This window comes from Phocoena sinus, chromosome 10, assembly GCF_008692025.1.
Source record: "Phocoena sinus isolate mPhoSin1 chromosome 10, mPhoSin1.pri, whole genome shotgun sequence".
NCBI classification, from domain to species: domain Eukaryota; kingdom Metazoa; phylum Chordata; class Mammalia; order Artiodactyla; family Phocoenidae; genus Phocoena; species Phocoena sinus.
In genome coordinates, this window is record NC_045772.1 from 53,014,133 (window position 1) to 53,030,401 (window position 16,269).

General features: G+C 39.3%; 1 protein-coding gene across 4 annotated transcripts in view; it reads right to left on the reverse strand.

Annotated features, from left to right (window-relative positions):
- SRGAP1 (SLIT-ROBO Rho GTPase activating protein 1) overlaps positions 1-16,269 on the reverse strand; it is a 274,730-nt gene that overhangs the window by 123,312 nt on the left and 135,149 nt on the right. For 3 of the 4 annotated variants that reach the window (XM_032644932.1, XM_032644931.1, XM_032644933.1), the window contains exon 3: positions 11,923-12,085. In XM_032644932.1, the coding sequence (XP_032500823.1) occupies positions 11,923-12,085 (163 nt within the window). Of the gene's footprint in view, positions 1-11,332; positions 11,411-11,922; positions 12,086-16,269 lie in introns of all 4 variants that reach the window. The other variant, XM_032644930.1, reaches the window with a different exon arrangement.

Consider the following 16,269-nt stretch of genomic DNA (forward strand, 5'->3'; position numbering starts at 1 on the left):
TACACGGGGTGACAGCCTACTTGAAGCAGGAAAAAACAAACAAACCCCAAACCATCAACATAGATCCAGATTATTTATTGGTCAGATTATTTAAATATCTTTACTTCCCTGAGCTGTTTCCTCATCTGAAAAATGGAGAAGATTCCAATAATATACTCCCGAGGGTTCTTAAGAGGATTAAATGAGATATCCATTGTTACGTGCTTAACAAGGTGCCTGGCACATACCAAGCACTCCATAAATGTAACTGTCATGATGCTATTATCAGCTCAGCATCATATCCTTGTTTCATTTCATGAAGTCACCCTCCATTTTTCTAAATGCTAATGTAACAGTCTACTCATAGCAACTTTCAAATCAGTATGTCTCAGATGGTCACTTCGACCTAATTCAAGATTTACTTTCTAGAATACTTGTGTTTGAGGTACTATTATACCAAGGAGGATAAAGTCTATTCCAGAGAACACTGCAAAGCTACAAAGAAGCAGAACTCTTAATTCTGAGCAAGCCCTTGCTGACTTTAGACTGTTAGGTCTTCCTTAGAATAAAGTAAAACTTGTCTCCACTTAAGTTCTACCAGTCAGTCTTAACTTACAGACTTGTAGAGCTAGTTAATCTAAGTCATCTTCTACATGGCAGGTCTTCAAATATTTGAGACAGTTACTATGTCCTAGCTAAGGCTTACTTTCTCTGTACCAAACATGCCCACTGTCTTCAACTGTTCCTTATATGACACAGTTTAAAGAAATGAAGAGAGAATTCTCTTTGCCTCCCAGATAATTTTCACTGTCTTGGAGCTAGTGGCAATAAGGACACTTTCTTTATACTTCAAGGGGTAGAAGCTAAGATCTTGGGAAGATTAGGAGGCAACACACACCTCTCAGTGACTTGCATTTGCTTGCAATCACCCTGTTTTGTGGTGGCAGTCCAAACCCACATCTGCACAGTTAAGGTAAGCCCAAGAATCCTGGAATCACTGTTAGCTTTTTTTTTTTTCTCCAACAGGCTAAAGAGCCATCAGATGAAGGAGTAGAAGCCTTACAATCTGATTAGGATGGACTGAATAAGAATGTCCTGGCTTTGAATTTCCAACAGACCTTTCATAAAACAACAAAAAGCCATTTGATTCATTCTTGATCTACATGGATGAGATCTTTTTGAAGACAATATCATTATAAGTATGGAGATACTCTCTGGCCATAACTCATGGTAGAGCAAAAATCATCACCCAGATTACTAATGCACCAGCTTCCTCACTAGGTTCCCCAAGACTGGTTTCTTCTCATCCCAATTTACTCCTCACAATGCTCTCAAAAAACAAAGCTGATTATGCCATATCCCTGACACAAAATCTCTCTTGGCTTCCTTAGTTGTTTAGATGAAAACATACCAGTTCCTCAAACTGAAAATCAAAATTCTTCCATGCCTGCAGCCCTCACCCCCAACCTGCCTTTCTAGATCACAGGTAGCTGTTATCCCACTATGTACACTTTGCCGTGTTATAGGCTATACTCCTAACCCCAGCCAGCTGTGTAACTGATGTGAGCTTTAGGTCCAGGCCAGAAAGAGGTGGCCTACGATGACAATTCACTTCCGTTAAGAGTTGTGAAGAGGGGGCCAAGAGCCCCACCTACCGTCATCTTCCCCTAGCATCATTTCCTGGATACGTGCTAGTCTTGATCAGAACCCCAGGCCCTGGTCCTGTGCTATTCTCTACATACATATAGAAGGATGCACTTCTCCTAATTCCTCTGTAAAACCTCACCAAGTTTAAGACGTTGATCAAATGCCGCTCTCTCTGTGAAGCCTTTCTCCATTTTCCTAGGCAGTATGCCTTACTCAATCATCTGTGCATTTGGTGCTCTTGGGTCCTATTTCTGTAAGAGCAGTTGCCAACTTAGAATGTAATTTTTATCTCTATACTTCCTTTCGTTACTAGATTATAAGCCCCTCTGGAATACTAATTGAGGATTTGTGTCTTACTTTTGTGACCCTAGAACCCACCATTGTGCCTGTCACATAACGATAATCAATAAAGGTTTGCTGAATTAATAATGAAATAGAATGTCTACTCTGTTTCGGAAAAGAGAACTGATTTCAGTAAAGCTAGGTTTCAGAAAAAAAGGAAATGAGAGGAAAAGTAGAAGTTGCAATGAATTTGTCATGACTGGTCAGTGTAATTATAAGACCTCGCCAAAAAATGAAAGATTATTTTAGCAGCCCCTTGCAATCTCTATCTTTAGAGCTAAAGAAATGAAATTTTAATGGCCATGTTTACTCAAGCCAGTGCACTAAGCCAATTATGGTTCTGTGTTCACTTGAAACTACCAAAGTTTACAAAGTAAAAGTGGTGCATGTATTTATTTACTACTGTTATTGAACATTAGTGGGTTTTCTCAATCCATATAGTTCATATAGCCAGTGTCAAATTTTGTTAAGTTTCTAGATTGATCTGAGAAAGTATTTAGTTGGTAAAATTTCTGCTTGTTTCTATTTAATTGCCTCTCTAACAATAAGAAAAAAATGTTTCCCTTTGACTGAGATTTAAAAGGTACTGAAATCAATCTGACAGCCACATTCAGTATTTGTTCGCAACTGCATATTTTTGGGTTGCTATTACTCAAGGTATCACGAGTGTTTCTTAATCCAAATATTTGCTATATGTGCAATATCCCCTAATATGGCATTTCTTGCAGCTGCTGGAAATCTTTTAGAATCCTACCACATGAAATTAAAGTCTTCAAATGGTAAGAAACACTGGCTAGCAACCAGAATACTGTTCTCAGGTTGCTTCAGACTTTGTTGATCTCAACTACAGACACCTCGACCTATGGTATAGGAATGTTCTCTCATCAGTTCTTTTAAGAATGTGGTTTCCTTCTTGGATGAGGAGAATGGGTAAGGATTGAGTGTTCAAGGCTCTTTAAAAATGAACTTTCTTAAGTGCTGATCTTTTATGAATGACTGAACCTAAATAAACCTGGTACTGAATATATATATATACATATATATATATTTTTTTAAACTTCTCTTGATGGGAGATGAGAGACTGGGTGCCTTTGACCTACTCCATACTTGTTAATTTAATCTAGAGTTGTAAACCCTGTAATTGAAATGTAAACCAAATTGGAACATTTCTTTTAAAAAAATGTTTGGAAAAATGGAAAACTCAAGTTGGATTAATGGTTCTCAACTTGGTCCAATTTCCCCCCCAGGGGACATCTGGTGACATCTGAAGGAATTTTTGGTTGTCAAAACTAATAAGGTGCTACTGGCATTTAGCAGGTAGAGAAATCCACAGTCATCCAATTGTTCTTCCATCGGTAGTGTGTCATTTTTCTCTGGCTGCTTTCAATATATTTTTCTTTGTCTTTAGTTTTGGGTTTGATTATGATGAGTGTAGGCATGTACTTCTTTGGATTCATCTAGCTTGGGTTTTGCTGGCTTCTTGAACGGGTAGGCTTATCTTGTTTGCCAAAATTTGGGAAGTTTTGTTGTAATTATTTTTTCAAATGTTTTTTCTACCCACTCGCTTTCTCCTCTCCTCAGAGATTCTGCTGACATGAGTATCAGACCTTTTAGGATTGTCCCAACGCTCCCTGAGGCACTGATTATTTTTTTCCCAATCTTTTTTTCTGTTGTTCAGGTTAGATAATTTCTGTTAATCTATCTTTAAGATGAACTGAAACTCATCTCTTTCCTCTGTTATCTTTATTCTTCTATTGAAACCCATCTAGTGAGTTTTTAATTTTGGTTACTGTATTTTTCAGTTCTAAAATTTCCATTTGGTTTTTTCTTCCCCCCTCCCCCCGAAGACTTATCTTTCCATTCGTTTCAACAGTATTTGATCTCACTTCTTGGAACATTTTTATCATGTTTGCTTTACAAGTCTTTGTTAGCTAATTGCACCATTTGTGTCCTTCAGGATCGGCCATTTATTGACTGTTTTTCCCATGTCAGCTGACGTTTTCCTGGTTATTTGTATGCTGAGTAATTGGGATTATACTCCAGATATTTTGAATATTATGTTATGAGACTCCAGGTTTTATTTAAACCACATGTAGAATGTTGATATTTTTGTTTTATCAGGAAATCAACCAAGTTGAATTCAGGATGCAAATTCTGACCGGCCTTCTATGGGGTGTGGTTTCAATATCCATACTGTTGCCAACACCTTTGTAGCACTCTTTGGATCTGACTTGCATATGCACCATTCAGTGGCCAGTCTGGAGCCCAGGCAGTGGTCTATCCCTTAGTCCAGCTCCCAAAGTCTTTGGTAGGTATACTGCTTAAGATCAAACCCAAGCATGTGCAGGTCAGGAGAGAGCCCAGGAGTTAATAAAGGACTTCGTGAGATTGCTTTTTAAACCTACACCCTCTCTGTAATCTCCCTAGTACTTTTTGGTCCCTTTGACACCCCCTTTCAGTCCTCAGCCCAGAAGCCTGGCACATTAGTTATTCTACCCTGCCACAGACTTGCCATGACTCATTTCTCCTCTGATTTCTCTCTCTTAGGAAGTAGACAGCCCTGTCGATACTGGGTCTTCTGAAAGGCCTTGAAATTTCTATTACGTGGCTGACGCTTATCTCTGGTTTCTAATACAGACGTAAGTATTCATTATTTATTCATTCAATAAATATTTACACAGTACCTACTATGTGCTAGTCACTGTTTCAGTGAACAATACAAGATTCCTCCCCCTCAGAAACTTACATTTAAATGGAGGGGAGACAGAAAGTAAACAAATACTGAGTAAATACAAAATATTGCAGAAAGGGATAAGTGCTGGAGAGAAAAATAAAGTTAGGGAAAGGAGATGGGGGTATAGATTTCCTTTCAGAGTAAGGTGGGAACGAATAGAGTGAGCAAAGAAGTATGGGATCTGCTTGAAGGTAAAAGGACTGTTCCAGTCTTTCCTATTTGTACATTTGATTAGTCATTGCAAAGAGAACTTGGGAGGTAAGGCTGTTGCAGCCCTTGTGCATGCCGCCATCTTGCTCAGAAGTTCCCTGATTTCGTGTCTTCATTTTAAGCACCATACTGTATATTCAAAGCACAGTTTTCAAGTGCACTTGGAGAATAGGCTAATTCTCCATTAATAAACAGCCTTTAGGGCTGAATTAGTTACTGGATATAGTTCCCCACTTCTTTGTGGTAAACACTGATTGGTGTACTCGGGGCCAAGTTTCTTTAAGGTTTTAGTTTACAATGAATAATTGTTTTCTTTGTGTCTTATACAATATGTTCATTGTACAAAAATCAGAAATTAGGAATAATCAAACAGAAGAAAATAAAAGTAACTTAGAGATACCCATTTAAAATAATTTTGGTCTATATACTTTCAGATTTTTTTTTTACCATAAATAAGTTTCAAGTGCTTTTTGAAAACTATTCTCAATGTAATTATGGGTTCAACTACTACATCATGCTGTGTGACAAAACGTCCAACTTAGCTGACCTCACTGACCTCAGGTTTTGTAACATTATATCACTTTCCAGGAAGACAGACACATAACATCTGCTTAATATCATATTTAAAAGTCTTTAATGAAGCCTCTTAACTAATGGGGAATGCTCTTATCTAGTAACTCAGCTGCTAAATTTATGGCTAGGTCAATCACATATGTCCTGTTGTCACTAAATAATAAAGGCAACAACATAAATGCAAGAACAGCAGCACTGACAACTGCCATTTATTTATGTGCCAGCCATCCTGATAAGCAAGTTATAAATACAAATTTAAAATAGTTTCTAAAATATTTCAGAAAAGCGCATCCCTGTAAGAAACGACAGTTTGGTTTTGATTTACTTCTAGAGAAACGAGCTAACCATAGGGTTGATAAAACTCAAGAGAACCAGCTAGTAGCATTAGCTTGAACGACTCTCACTTATTTAACCACTCCCCATCAATTATTAAGCTGTCCCTTGAGGCCACCGGAATACCATTTAATTCTTCTGCTACACTGCACTGAAATGCTTTGAAAAAGTTCCTCTTGTTATATTATTTACCACTGTTGCATCAGCATACTAAATCACATGTGGTAGCTCTCTGCTAATAAATAGTCAGTTTATTTTTCAGGGGACAGATTGCTCCTTGGTAAATCACAGCCATGACCATCTTTACTCCAGAAAGGCAGAAAGTAAGAATTTCATGCAAAGCATGAAATTCTAATGCCACCCTCTGGCCTAATAATTCTACTTCAAGGAATGTAGCATAAGAAAAATATCAAAGATGTGTGAAAGATTTAAATGTCCTACAATGGGAAAAGCAACACGGCCGTGCTGACAGTGAAACATTATGCAGGTGCAAAGTATCCTATTTTAAAAGATTATTTCCAGACATGGGAAACGCTAACGATATGTTCCATGAAAAGGGCAGGTTCCCAGGCTATCTGCAATGAAATCTCAATTTTGTAAAATACATATGTATGTATGTTTGTGTAGTACACATGTATGCTTATACATATGAATGCTGAAAAGATATAGCCAGAAATATTACCAGTAGGTAGTATTAATATGGGTAACTCATTTCCATTTTTATATTTTTTGGTGTTTTCTAAATTTCTACAATGAATATGTATTTTTATATTCAAAAAGAAATAGACTCTCTTTTATATATAGATTTATATAGATTTGTACAATAGGAAAGACTTTTATTTATAGATCTGTAAAGTTTTCAGATTTTTTTACACTTAGGGACTTTTTCTTCAAAACAAGGTTAGAGCCTTAGAGATCTGTACTAGATTAGTATCATTTATTAACTCAAAGCATCTGCTTGAATATTAACTTATTTTAAATGGCCTAATTGAAAACACAGTGTTTTTCTTTTTCTCCCATGAAATGTCTTTGTTTTCTTTCATACTAGGGTATTTAAATAGAATATGATTCGTTTTGATAAAAATTTTAAAATGACCTCAAATTTCCAAATCTTACTAGTAATTTCTCTTTCCTTTCAGATTAGGCCATACAATCAACAATACCAAAAGTGGGTTAATTTAATTCCTGTGAGTCTGAATCTGATAACCTACGGCATTTAGGCCAAAGTGAGGTCATTCTCAGTGGCCTGCAGCCAGTCTCTGCTGCTTTGAATCTCTGCCTATAACTTGGATGACTGACAGATTTTGCTGCCTCATCCAGAACTATCATCCTTCAGGATTTTCATTAGAAATGAATGGGGCCAAGACCCCCAGTGTCCCAATCTCAGAAGTTTCTAACCTGTGCATTGTGTAACATCTCCAGTTACCACTGAAAAACACCAACACAGTTATAGTAACTACGAACTACCTAAGACGTACAGGCAAAGACAAGAAGACGTACCAGCCAGCCCAGCTCTGCAAATTATATCTGAGCCTTTTGTTTCCTCATCCCTGAAATGTGGCTTATAATCCCTGTTCACTGGGCAGCTGTGAGGGTGCATGAGTTAATGTGTGAAAAACGCTGGGCATGGTGCTGGGTGCACAGTTAAAATTCAGTAAAGTGGTAGGGTTATGTCATTATTATTGGTGAAGAAACAAAATAAATTATATTTGTACACATATTTATGCAAGCCAAGAATAAAAACATTAATAATTTGAAAACAATCCATGAGGAAATGACAGACTTGTAGATAATTTAAAACACACAGAGATAATTTAACATATTCAAAGGCTGCCATTTTATGGTGCTCCCTCTAAACTACATACTTCTGTTAACATTCGTAAACTTGATACAGAAGATCATGTGATAAGGTGCTTAAATAAAGTGATTATTGCAAGCTAGCTGTGGTCTTTCCTACATGGTGACCGCTGACGCTAATTACTTTATGTTTAACATACGAATCACACAATTTCTGGCTGCAGCGCCAACCCAGATGCAGACCACTCTTGAGTGTGAGTAATGGAAAGAAGGTGGCAAAATCTCATCACTCCAGCAGGCAGGGCTGGAGAACAGGGCAAGAGGCACCTCACTGCCTCTTGTTCTTCGGGAAGGACAGTAGGACTGATCATGAAAAACCCCTGTGTACAAGGAGTCTCCAATTTCTGACCTTCTCCTAAAACAGTAAAGCAGAACTTATGAGAGTAAAAGCAGAGTCCTACTCTGTCTGTGCTCACATTGTCCATACCTAACAGAGGGTCTGGAATTGAATAACTCATTGTTGAATGAATGAAGAAATCAGTGAAGCCCCGAAGTTAAGACTGTCTATGTGAAATAGCTGTGGGGGACCTGAGAGGCACAGGGGGTGCTGACCAACACAGGTATTCACTGCATTATCCCCTAAGTTCCCATTAATTGTTGAAATGTGAGGACCAAAATTTTAATTCAGCTCCAAGCAAGGATGCTGGAGCATCTCTCAGAGTCTGTTTACAAACATGGTTTGGAACTTCATAATAAGTGATATACAAATACCATGTGACGATCCGGATGGTGTTCAGCACAGTTGTGCTACATAGTCTCTTTAGAATGAGGACACATTTAAGATAATGTCCGGTGTAATTTCACATTACATAATTATTGCACGTGTAAGGAATAAGTGTTTACTGTATAGATAATAACAAAGATAACAGCTAAAAATTAGTTAGACCATATTAGCATTAAATCTAGACACTGGGGTTAAGTAGCTTTCCATGCAGGACTCATGAATCTCCATACAGGTATCTGAAATAGGTTACTATTACAGATGCAGAAACTGAGACTTGAATTAAGAGGTTTACAAACACTCCCAGGTCCACAAAGATAACAAGAGTGACAAAAGTAAGATTCATACGCAAAGTATCTGATGTCAGAGACTTAGAGATGAATCACTATGTTATTCTGACCAACAGGCTTCATCTACAGCTCGAAAAACCTAAATCTGAAATAGCTGATACTTGAATAATTGGGTATTATTATTTTTTGAAAGCTTCCCTTTTTTTACCCGTTGCAAACTGTCAAGCATAGGCAACTATTTCTAAAACTGGTTCTGATGTGATTAAAATTTAAGTCTTGAAGCTGTTGCCTATACCTATGCCTGGAATTAGGTATTCCTATAAGTGTCTTCCTGATTATTATATCCATTTGGAAACAAAAACATTCCTAGAATTACCTGCTCCAAACTCCTTATTTGATAGAACAGTCTGGGTAACAGGATTCTTGGTCAATGACTAAACTGAATATGACACAGCTGTGTAAGACGGTATACCTGTCAAGCACCCAGCATCTAACTGGATCTCCATACAGACATGGGGTTATTTTTGAAAAACGAGTAAGTTGCAAAATCCCCTCCCAAGAAGAACAAGCATTGTGCTCACTAAGGACTCCACAGAAGTTCTAAAGGTCAATTCAGACTGGTTCTGATCATTTCCTTCTGTTTTGATAAAAAAACATGCTTCTGGAACCATAACAATGGAAGAAGAGCTGGAGAAGGAGAACGGCTTGATGATATATATATATATAAAAAAAAAAAAGCAGAAAAGCCTAGTCTTGCTTTTTAATCTAAAGGGATATGAAGTTCTCTGGACTTGACAGATATGGGTCCTGGCTTCCTATCTTTACAGATGACAAATGTGTCCTAGTGGGCTGATCTGGCTCCTCAAGAATTCCAGTCTTACCTTCTCTTATTCTTAATTTGAAAAACATGGAAAGGTGAGGCATGTCATCTGCTGGGTCTGCTTGAGGAAGTGGAATTTTATACCTGTCACTCTAATGACTATGAACTTTCCAGCTGATCGGCAATAGTTAGCGGTGAGAAGACTGTTCTCCCCACTAAATGCTGAAGTAACCAGGAGTCTGCTATAAATAGGCAGCTTCCAAGGATTACAATTCTTTGAGTCCCAGAAAATCTGGATAAGAAGAGAACTTCTAGGTAGCAAACAAGCAGGCGTGGTGTATACTTACTGTACATTCCTCAGGCCCTCTTTCAAGAACATATTTCCCCAACTACTGGGAATATTGGCTGCTGGCTGTCGAAACTTACAGCTGACCTCTCTCTCGGAATCACCCTTGGGAACTACCCTCCAAGGGGAGCTGCATCACCCCAAGATTACTTAGCCCCTCCCCAAGGGCAGCTCAAATCCAATGTCTGCAAAACAAAGGCGAGGCCTCCTTGGCGACAAACTCCAAAGGGCCATCCCAGCCCCAGAGCTCCCATAGGCTCACCTTCCCCTTCTGCCAGTCCAGCCTTCCCCACTCCCTTAGACAGAAGAGAGCACTCTCTTGAATCATCTCCCAAGATCACAAAAGCAGAAGAGTTGGGATTCAAGTCCCAATCCATTTGACTCTCAGCCCTACGTTTCCATCAACTTTATGAAGCCCTTGACTTTGACATACAAAACACAAATCCTTACAGCTTCGCAAGACATGCAAAGTCCCTTTTGATATGACAGTCCTTTCTAGCCTCACACCCCATCACTCACTCCCATACAACCTCTGGTCCAGTCACACCAAACTCTTTCCTTTCCCTGAATGTGTCACGCTTCTGCTTTCTACCTGGAATAGTTCATTGTTCTCATCTGCTTGATGATCACCTCCATCTCCTACAGGTCTCACTTCAGGTGTTCCCTCCTCTATATAGGAAGAATATCCTGGCCCCTCAGTAGGGTTAAGATTTCCAGCCTTCAAGTTTCTACCACAGGTTGTGTGTTCCCTTATTGTGGTGACTGTTAATTATTGTAATGGATTCTTTGTAGGCAGGGAACGTGTCTTTTAACTCTGCTTCCCGGCCTGGCATTTTAAAGATGTTTTGCTGGATGGATAAATAAACGAAGTCAATTGAGGTGCTGGTCCCAGAGGCCCTGGCTGAAAGGTTGCCAGCATCCCCATGACTGGGAAGCATCATATAGCGTCATACAAATTTGGATTAACTGTGACCTCCTTGAGCACGGGGACTAGTTTTTCTTCATCAAAGTAACCTTTCCAAGACCTGACACCATCTCTCTCATAGAGGACAAGACGCAAAAAGCCCACTGAACCAAATGAGGTCTTGGCAGAAAGGGCTGACGTACGAGAAAATTACTTACTTTCCTGGCTCAGTCTAAACTATTTTTAAAAAATCTCTATATTTTAAGATACATAGGATATTTCTCTACATGGTCTCTTCTTAATATGTTCTTATTTCCAAATTTAAAAATTTTTTTCCTTTGTTTGAAACTTTTTTTTTTCCTATTTAAGAGAGCAAAAGAAAACTTCGAGTTTGCTAAATTCCATTTCTAGGTCAGAAATCAAATCTAATGTGGACACATCAAACATGACTAAGAAGTTTCCCAGATGGCCTGCATGACACAACTTTGTTTTAAGGGGTCCCTCTGAAACATAAATGTGTTTAATCTACAAGGTGGTTCCCCCCCCCCCCACTTTCTGAAACTAGTAATTACTTACTGAATAGATGTACAGATATTGGTATAGGCACCAAACACCCTGAGTATGAAGCTGAGGAGGTGGTAGAAAACCCTTGTCCTATAAACATAAAAACCAAAAGCCAGTCTTATTGAGCAAGTAGCTGCATTCCCTACACAGGAAATGGTCCAATTTTGTTATTGTTCTCAACAAAGATGTCCAAACAACAAAAAAAATTGCTGAGAGCTGGCTGAGACTGGTAACAATGATATGAAGCCTTAAAAGTCCAGTTCCTTTTTTTTTTTTTAAGTAGATTTGGGAAGGAGGAAGCTCTCTAGCATGTAAGGGACTGAATTTTCCATGCCCTGGGGAATTTTTTTCCTGTCACTCTCTCACAGCTTCTGCTGCTAGTCTGGTGGGAATAAGAAAAAAACTGTGATAACATTTTCCCAAGAGAGCAGCGATTTAACTTTTTGTTCTGTGTCTTTAAAATATCTGTTCATTTATTTATTTTTTGAGCCTAATATTTATTGAATACGATTAAGTCATTAAGGCAGCAGACCCTTCTCAGTCTTGGTTACGGGCTCAGTGGTTATAGGGAAGCACACTCTGGCAGGATTGATGGAGGATACCTTTTTAAACATCCTGGTGGAATCCTCACTTATCTGCATGAAACGCATAATCACATTGTTCAGATAGATGTCACTCAAGGTTGCGTGGTCTTTGCTTTCTCGTCTCACTTGGTTCAGGAGCAAATACCAGCAGTTCACTGGAGACAACAAGTTCTGGTCTTTCCTAAGAAGTGAAGGAGAGAGAGAATTACCATCAAGTTCAAAGCTGCCCCAATCAGCTAAGGGAAAGTCACCAAGGCAAACTAGGAGCCACAACAGACGGGCACTGTCCCTGTTCTTTCTCCTCTGAGCATTGCTCATAGCAAGACACTCGAGAGCCAGCAGAACAGCCTTCCAGGCTGGGAAGGCACCCAGCCAGCAACTCCCCTAGGCTTGGAAGAAAAAACTTGAACCGAGAACACCAGTCAAAACCCACACTCCTGACAAGGGCATGGGACCCTAACATATACAGTACTAAGGCAGGCTTTTAGCTTTAAACACCCCATTGAAGAAAGCAGTTTATGTTTACATAAAAATCTATTGACTACTGTCTCACAGACAGACTGTGGTTTGCCACTGAACGCAAAGCGTGCTCTGAATGTCCAGTCTGCTGTTGGAAAAGAAATTTGGCTAGGTATACTTTCCATGGAACATAAGTGTGAGGATGATTTACTAATCCCCTGATACTTAACCTCCAGCCTCCCAAAAAGTGTTCCTGGGAAGCAGAACTTTCCAGCATTGTCTCAGGGCTTGTGAATAGAACCAAGAAGTTTACTGGCTTATGACATGTCACATCTCCTTTTTAAACCCATTAAGTTATTTCAGATTTGTAACCACTCCTTGTTTTATTCTACATAATAAAGTGAAAAGTGAATATAAACCACAAAGGGCAACTTGTAAAAAGTTTTAAAGAAAAACTCCAAACAAAAGCAGTGACCGACGGGGATATTACTGCTTTAAAAAAAAAAAAAGTACAATGTTTGTTTTTTTACTTTAAAAATCTAACTCTAAAATGGCAAAATGGCACAGAATGTTTATCCTAACTCAGGGACACTAGTGCTATTTTATCAGACATGTTATCCTCCTAATATTCATGATGATTTATGATTCTGAATACTAATTAAATTAGAAAAATGATTAAAGAAGGACTTTCAGCCCTTATGTCCCTCGGATTCAGGATTTAACCCTGCATCAGTCAAAACCCTCTCTAAAAGAAAGAGGAAGTAGACCACAGAAGTATGGATGGGTGTAAGGGAAGAAACCCCTGATCTAGGGTCCCAGCACTTACACCCAGAAGAGAAGCCTCCCACTCTCCCAGCTGGCACATTAAGAATTACACCCCCAACCTAAAGAACCCTCCTTTTCTCTCAAAGCCATTGGGCAAGGGGCAATGGTTCTATGGAAGAATATTGAAGCCTTTCCACTGACATTCTCTAGCCGCCCAGCCCAAGAGGTAAGCATTATCTTATATTAACTTTTCTGTATATCCTTTATGATGAAGTAACCCATAGGTTCTTTGAGAACATTTCATACTTTTTTGTATCCGCAGGGCCCTGCCTGTGGTCAGCATTAAATAAATGTTATTTCATTCATTGAACAAACACTTTTTATTGCCTTAATAGTAAGTGATAACAGTATCGACAACAACAAAAACAACAGAGGCAGCTAAGCTATCATTTACTGAGCACCTGCTGAGCACACAAGGCAAGAGCATGGAATATGGATCTATACTGCCTCGCTTCAAATCCCGGAACAATTACCTAGGAGATCTTGGCCAAATTATTTAAACCTCTCTGTGCCTCCGTTACTTCATCTGTAAAATGGGTAAAGCAACAGTACCGATCTCATAAGATTATGAGGATTGTTTGAGTTAATATATATATTTTTAGGGCTTACCAGAATGCCTTAGATTCATAGTAAGTGCTGTGTAAAGTTAGCGATTTTCATCTAGCGGCTGGTGTAAAGACTTTACATATATTAACTCTACCTAATCCTTACCACTACAACTTAAGGCAGAGATGCTTTGTATCCCCTCTATCAATAAGAGAACTTAAGCTTTAGCAAGGCACAATGATTTGCTCAAGACTAAAGCTGGTGTCAGAGAAAGTCTCTGAGTCCAGGGAGACTGATCCAAGCCTTGGTCTTTCTACCATGCTGTGGCAACTTTAGGCCAAGGATTATCCTACACAACAAGCATCCCAAAACTGAGTAAGAGCTAGACTCCACAGCCCAGCTTAAATGATTGGTAAAGTAAAGGTGCTAAAGATTTAACATTTGTTTCGTGAAGAGAAGGAATACTGAGTGCATACCCCATGTCAGCTATTAATCACATCAACCATTTGTTACGTTTCTCATTTACTGGTCACAAAATCTCATTTTACAAGTTAGGAAACCAAGGCTCAGAAAGGTTAAGCAACTTGACCAAAGTCACACAGTAGAGCCAGTATTCAAACCAGGTCTGTGTGACTCTTTCCTAAAGGGCTGTCTTTGATTTATTCCCCCCTAACCCTGGTTTGTCCTTTCTGTAGACTTATTACCTTATCTTCAGTTCTGTAGTCAATAATAAACTCACTCAAGGAAAATTCCGAGCTGCCTACCTTTTGAAGAAAACTAGTGAAAAAACCAGGAGGAACAAAAGGTGGCAGCTGATCCACTCAGGGATCAGACTAAGGTGCATGGGTCCATCCATGTTTTCAGTTCACAAGAGATTACCAAGTACAGAACACAGAAGGAGACATTCAAAAATATTTACTGAACGTACAAATGGGCTGTCTTCTTATTTGCAATCACTTTTAAAAAGGGACAGTTTCTATAAATGAGGATGTAGTACTGGCTCCAGTCTGTGTCAAGCACATTTGATATTTGCTCACCCTGGGAACCATCACCAAAATTTATTTCTATGCTGAACAACACTAGAGGTTAAAGTCACCCAAAAATAAAAATTAAAAAAGTATTCCCTACGCAGAATAGTTCTGCATTTGCTTCTGCAAAAGGACCCCTACTTCTTTTTTTTCTTCAAAAGTTCCTACCTTTTCTTTAAGGGTTAGAAAAAAATTTTTTATTGACGTAGAGTTGATGTACAATATGTTACAGGTGTACAATATAGTGATTCACAATTTTTATAGGTTGTACTCCATTTATAGTTATTATAAAATATTGGCTATATTCCCCGTGTTGTACAATATATCCTTGTAGCTTATTTTATACATAATAGTTTGTACCTCTTAATCCCTTACCCCCTGGTTGCCCCTCCCCACTTCCCTCTCTGCACTGGTAACCACTAGTTTTTTCTCTATATCTGTGAGTCTGCTTCTTCCTTATTACATTCACTAGTTTGTTGTATTTATTTTATTATTTTTTTTGCGGTACGCGGGCCTCTCACTGTTGGGGCCTCTCCCGTTGCGGAGCACAGGCTCCGGACGTGCAGGCTCAGCGGCCATGGCTCACGGGCCCAGCCACTCCGCGTCACGCGGGATCTTCCCGGACCGGGGCACGAACCTGTGTTCCCTGCATCGGCAGGCGGACTCTCAACCACTGTGCCACCAGGGAAGCCCAGTTTGTTGTATTTTTTAGATTCCACATATAAGTGATATCATACAGTATTTGTCTTTGTCTGACTGATTTCACTTAGCATAATACCCTCCAAGTCCATCCATATTGCTGCAAATGGCAATATTTCATTCTTTTTTATGGCTGAGCAGTATTCCATTATGCATATTTAACACAGCTTCTTTATCCATTCATCTGTTCATGGACACGTAGGTTGTTTCCATACCTTGGTAATTGTAAATAATGCTGCTATGAATATTCGGGTGCATGTATCTTTTTGAATTAGTGTTTTTGGTTTTTTTTGATATATACCCAGGAGTGGAATTGAGAAAAAGGAAATGCAGATGGCCAACAGGCACATGAAAAGATGCTCAACATTGCTAATCATCAAGGAAATGCAAATCAAAATTACGATGAGGGGGCTTCCCTGGTGGCGCAGTGGTTGAGAATCTGCCTGCTAACTCAGGGGACACGGGTTCGAGCCCTGGTCTGGGAGGATCCCACATGCTGTGGAGCAACTAGGCCCGTAAGCCACAACTACAGAGTCTGTGCATCTGGAGCCTGTGCTCTGCAAAAAGAGAGGCCGCGATAGTGAGAGGCCCGCGCACCGCGATGAAGAGTGGCCCCTGCTTGCCACAACTAGAGAAAGCCCTCTCACAGAAACGAAGACCCAACACAACAAAAATAAATTAATTAATTAATAAACTCCTACCCCCGACATCTTCTTTAAAAAAGAAACTACGATGAGGGCTTCCTTGGTGGCGCAGTGGTTGAGAATCTGCCTGACAATGCAGGGGACACTGGTTCGAGCCCTGGTCT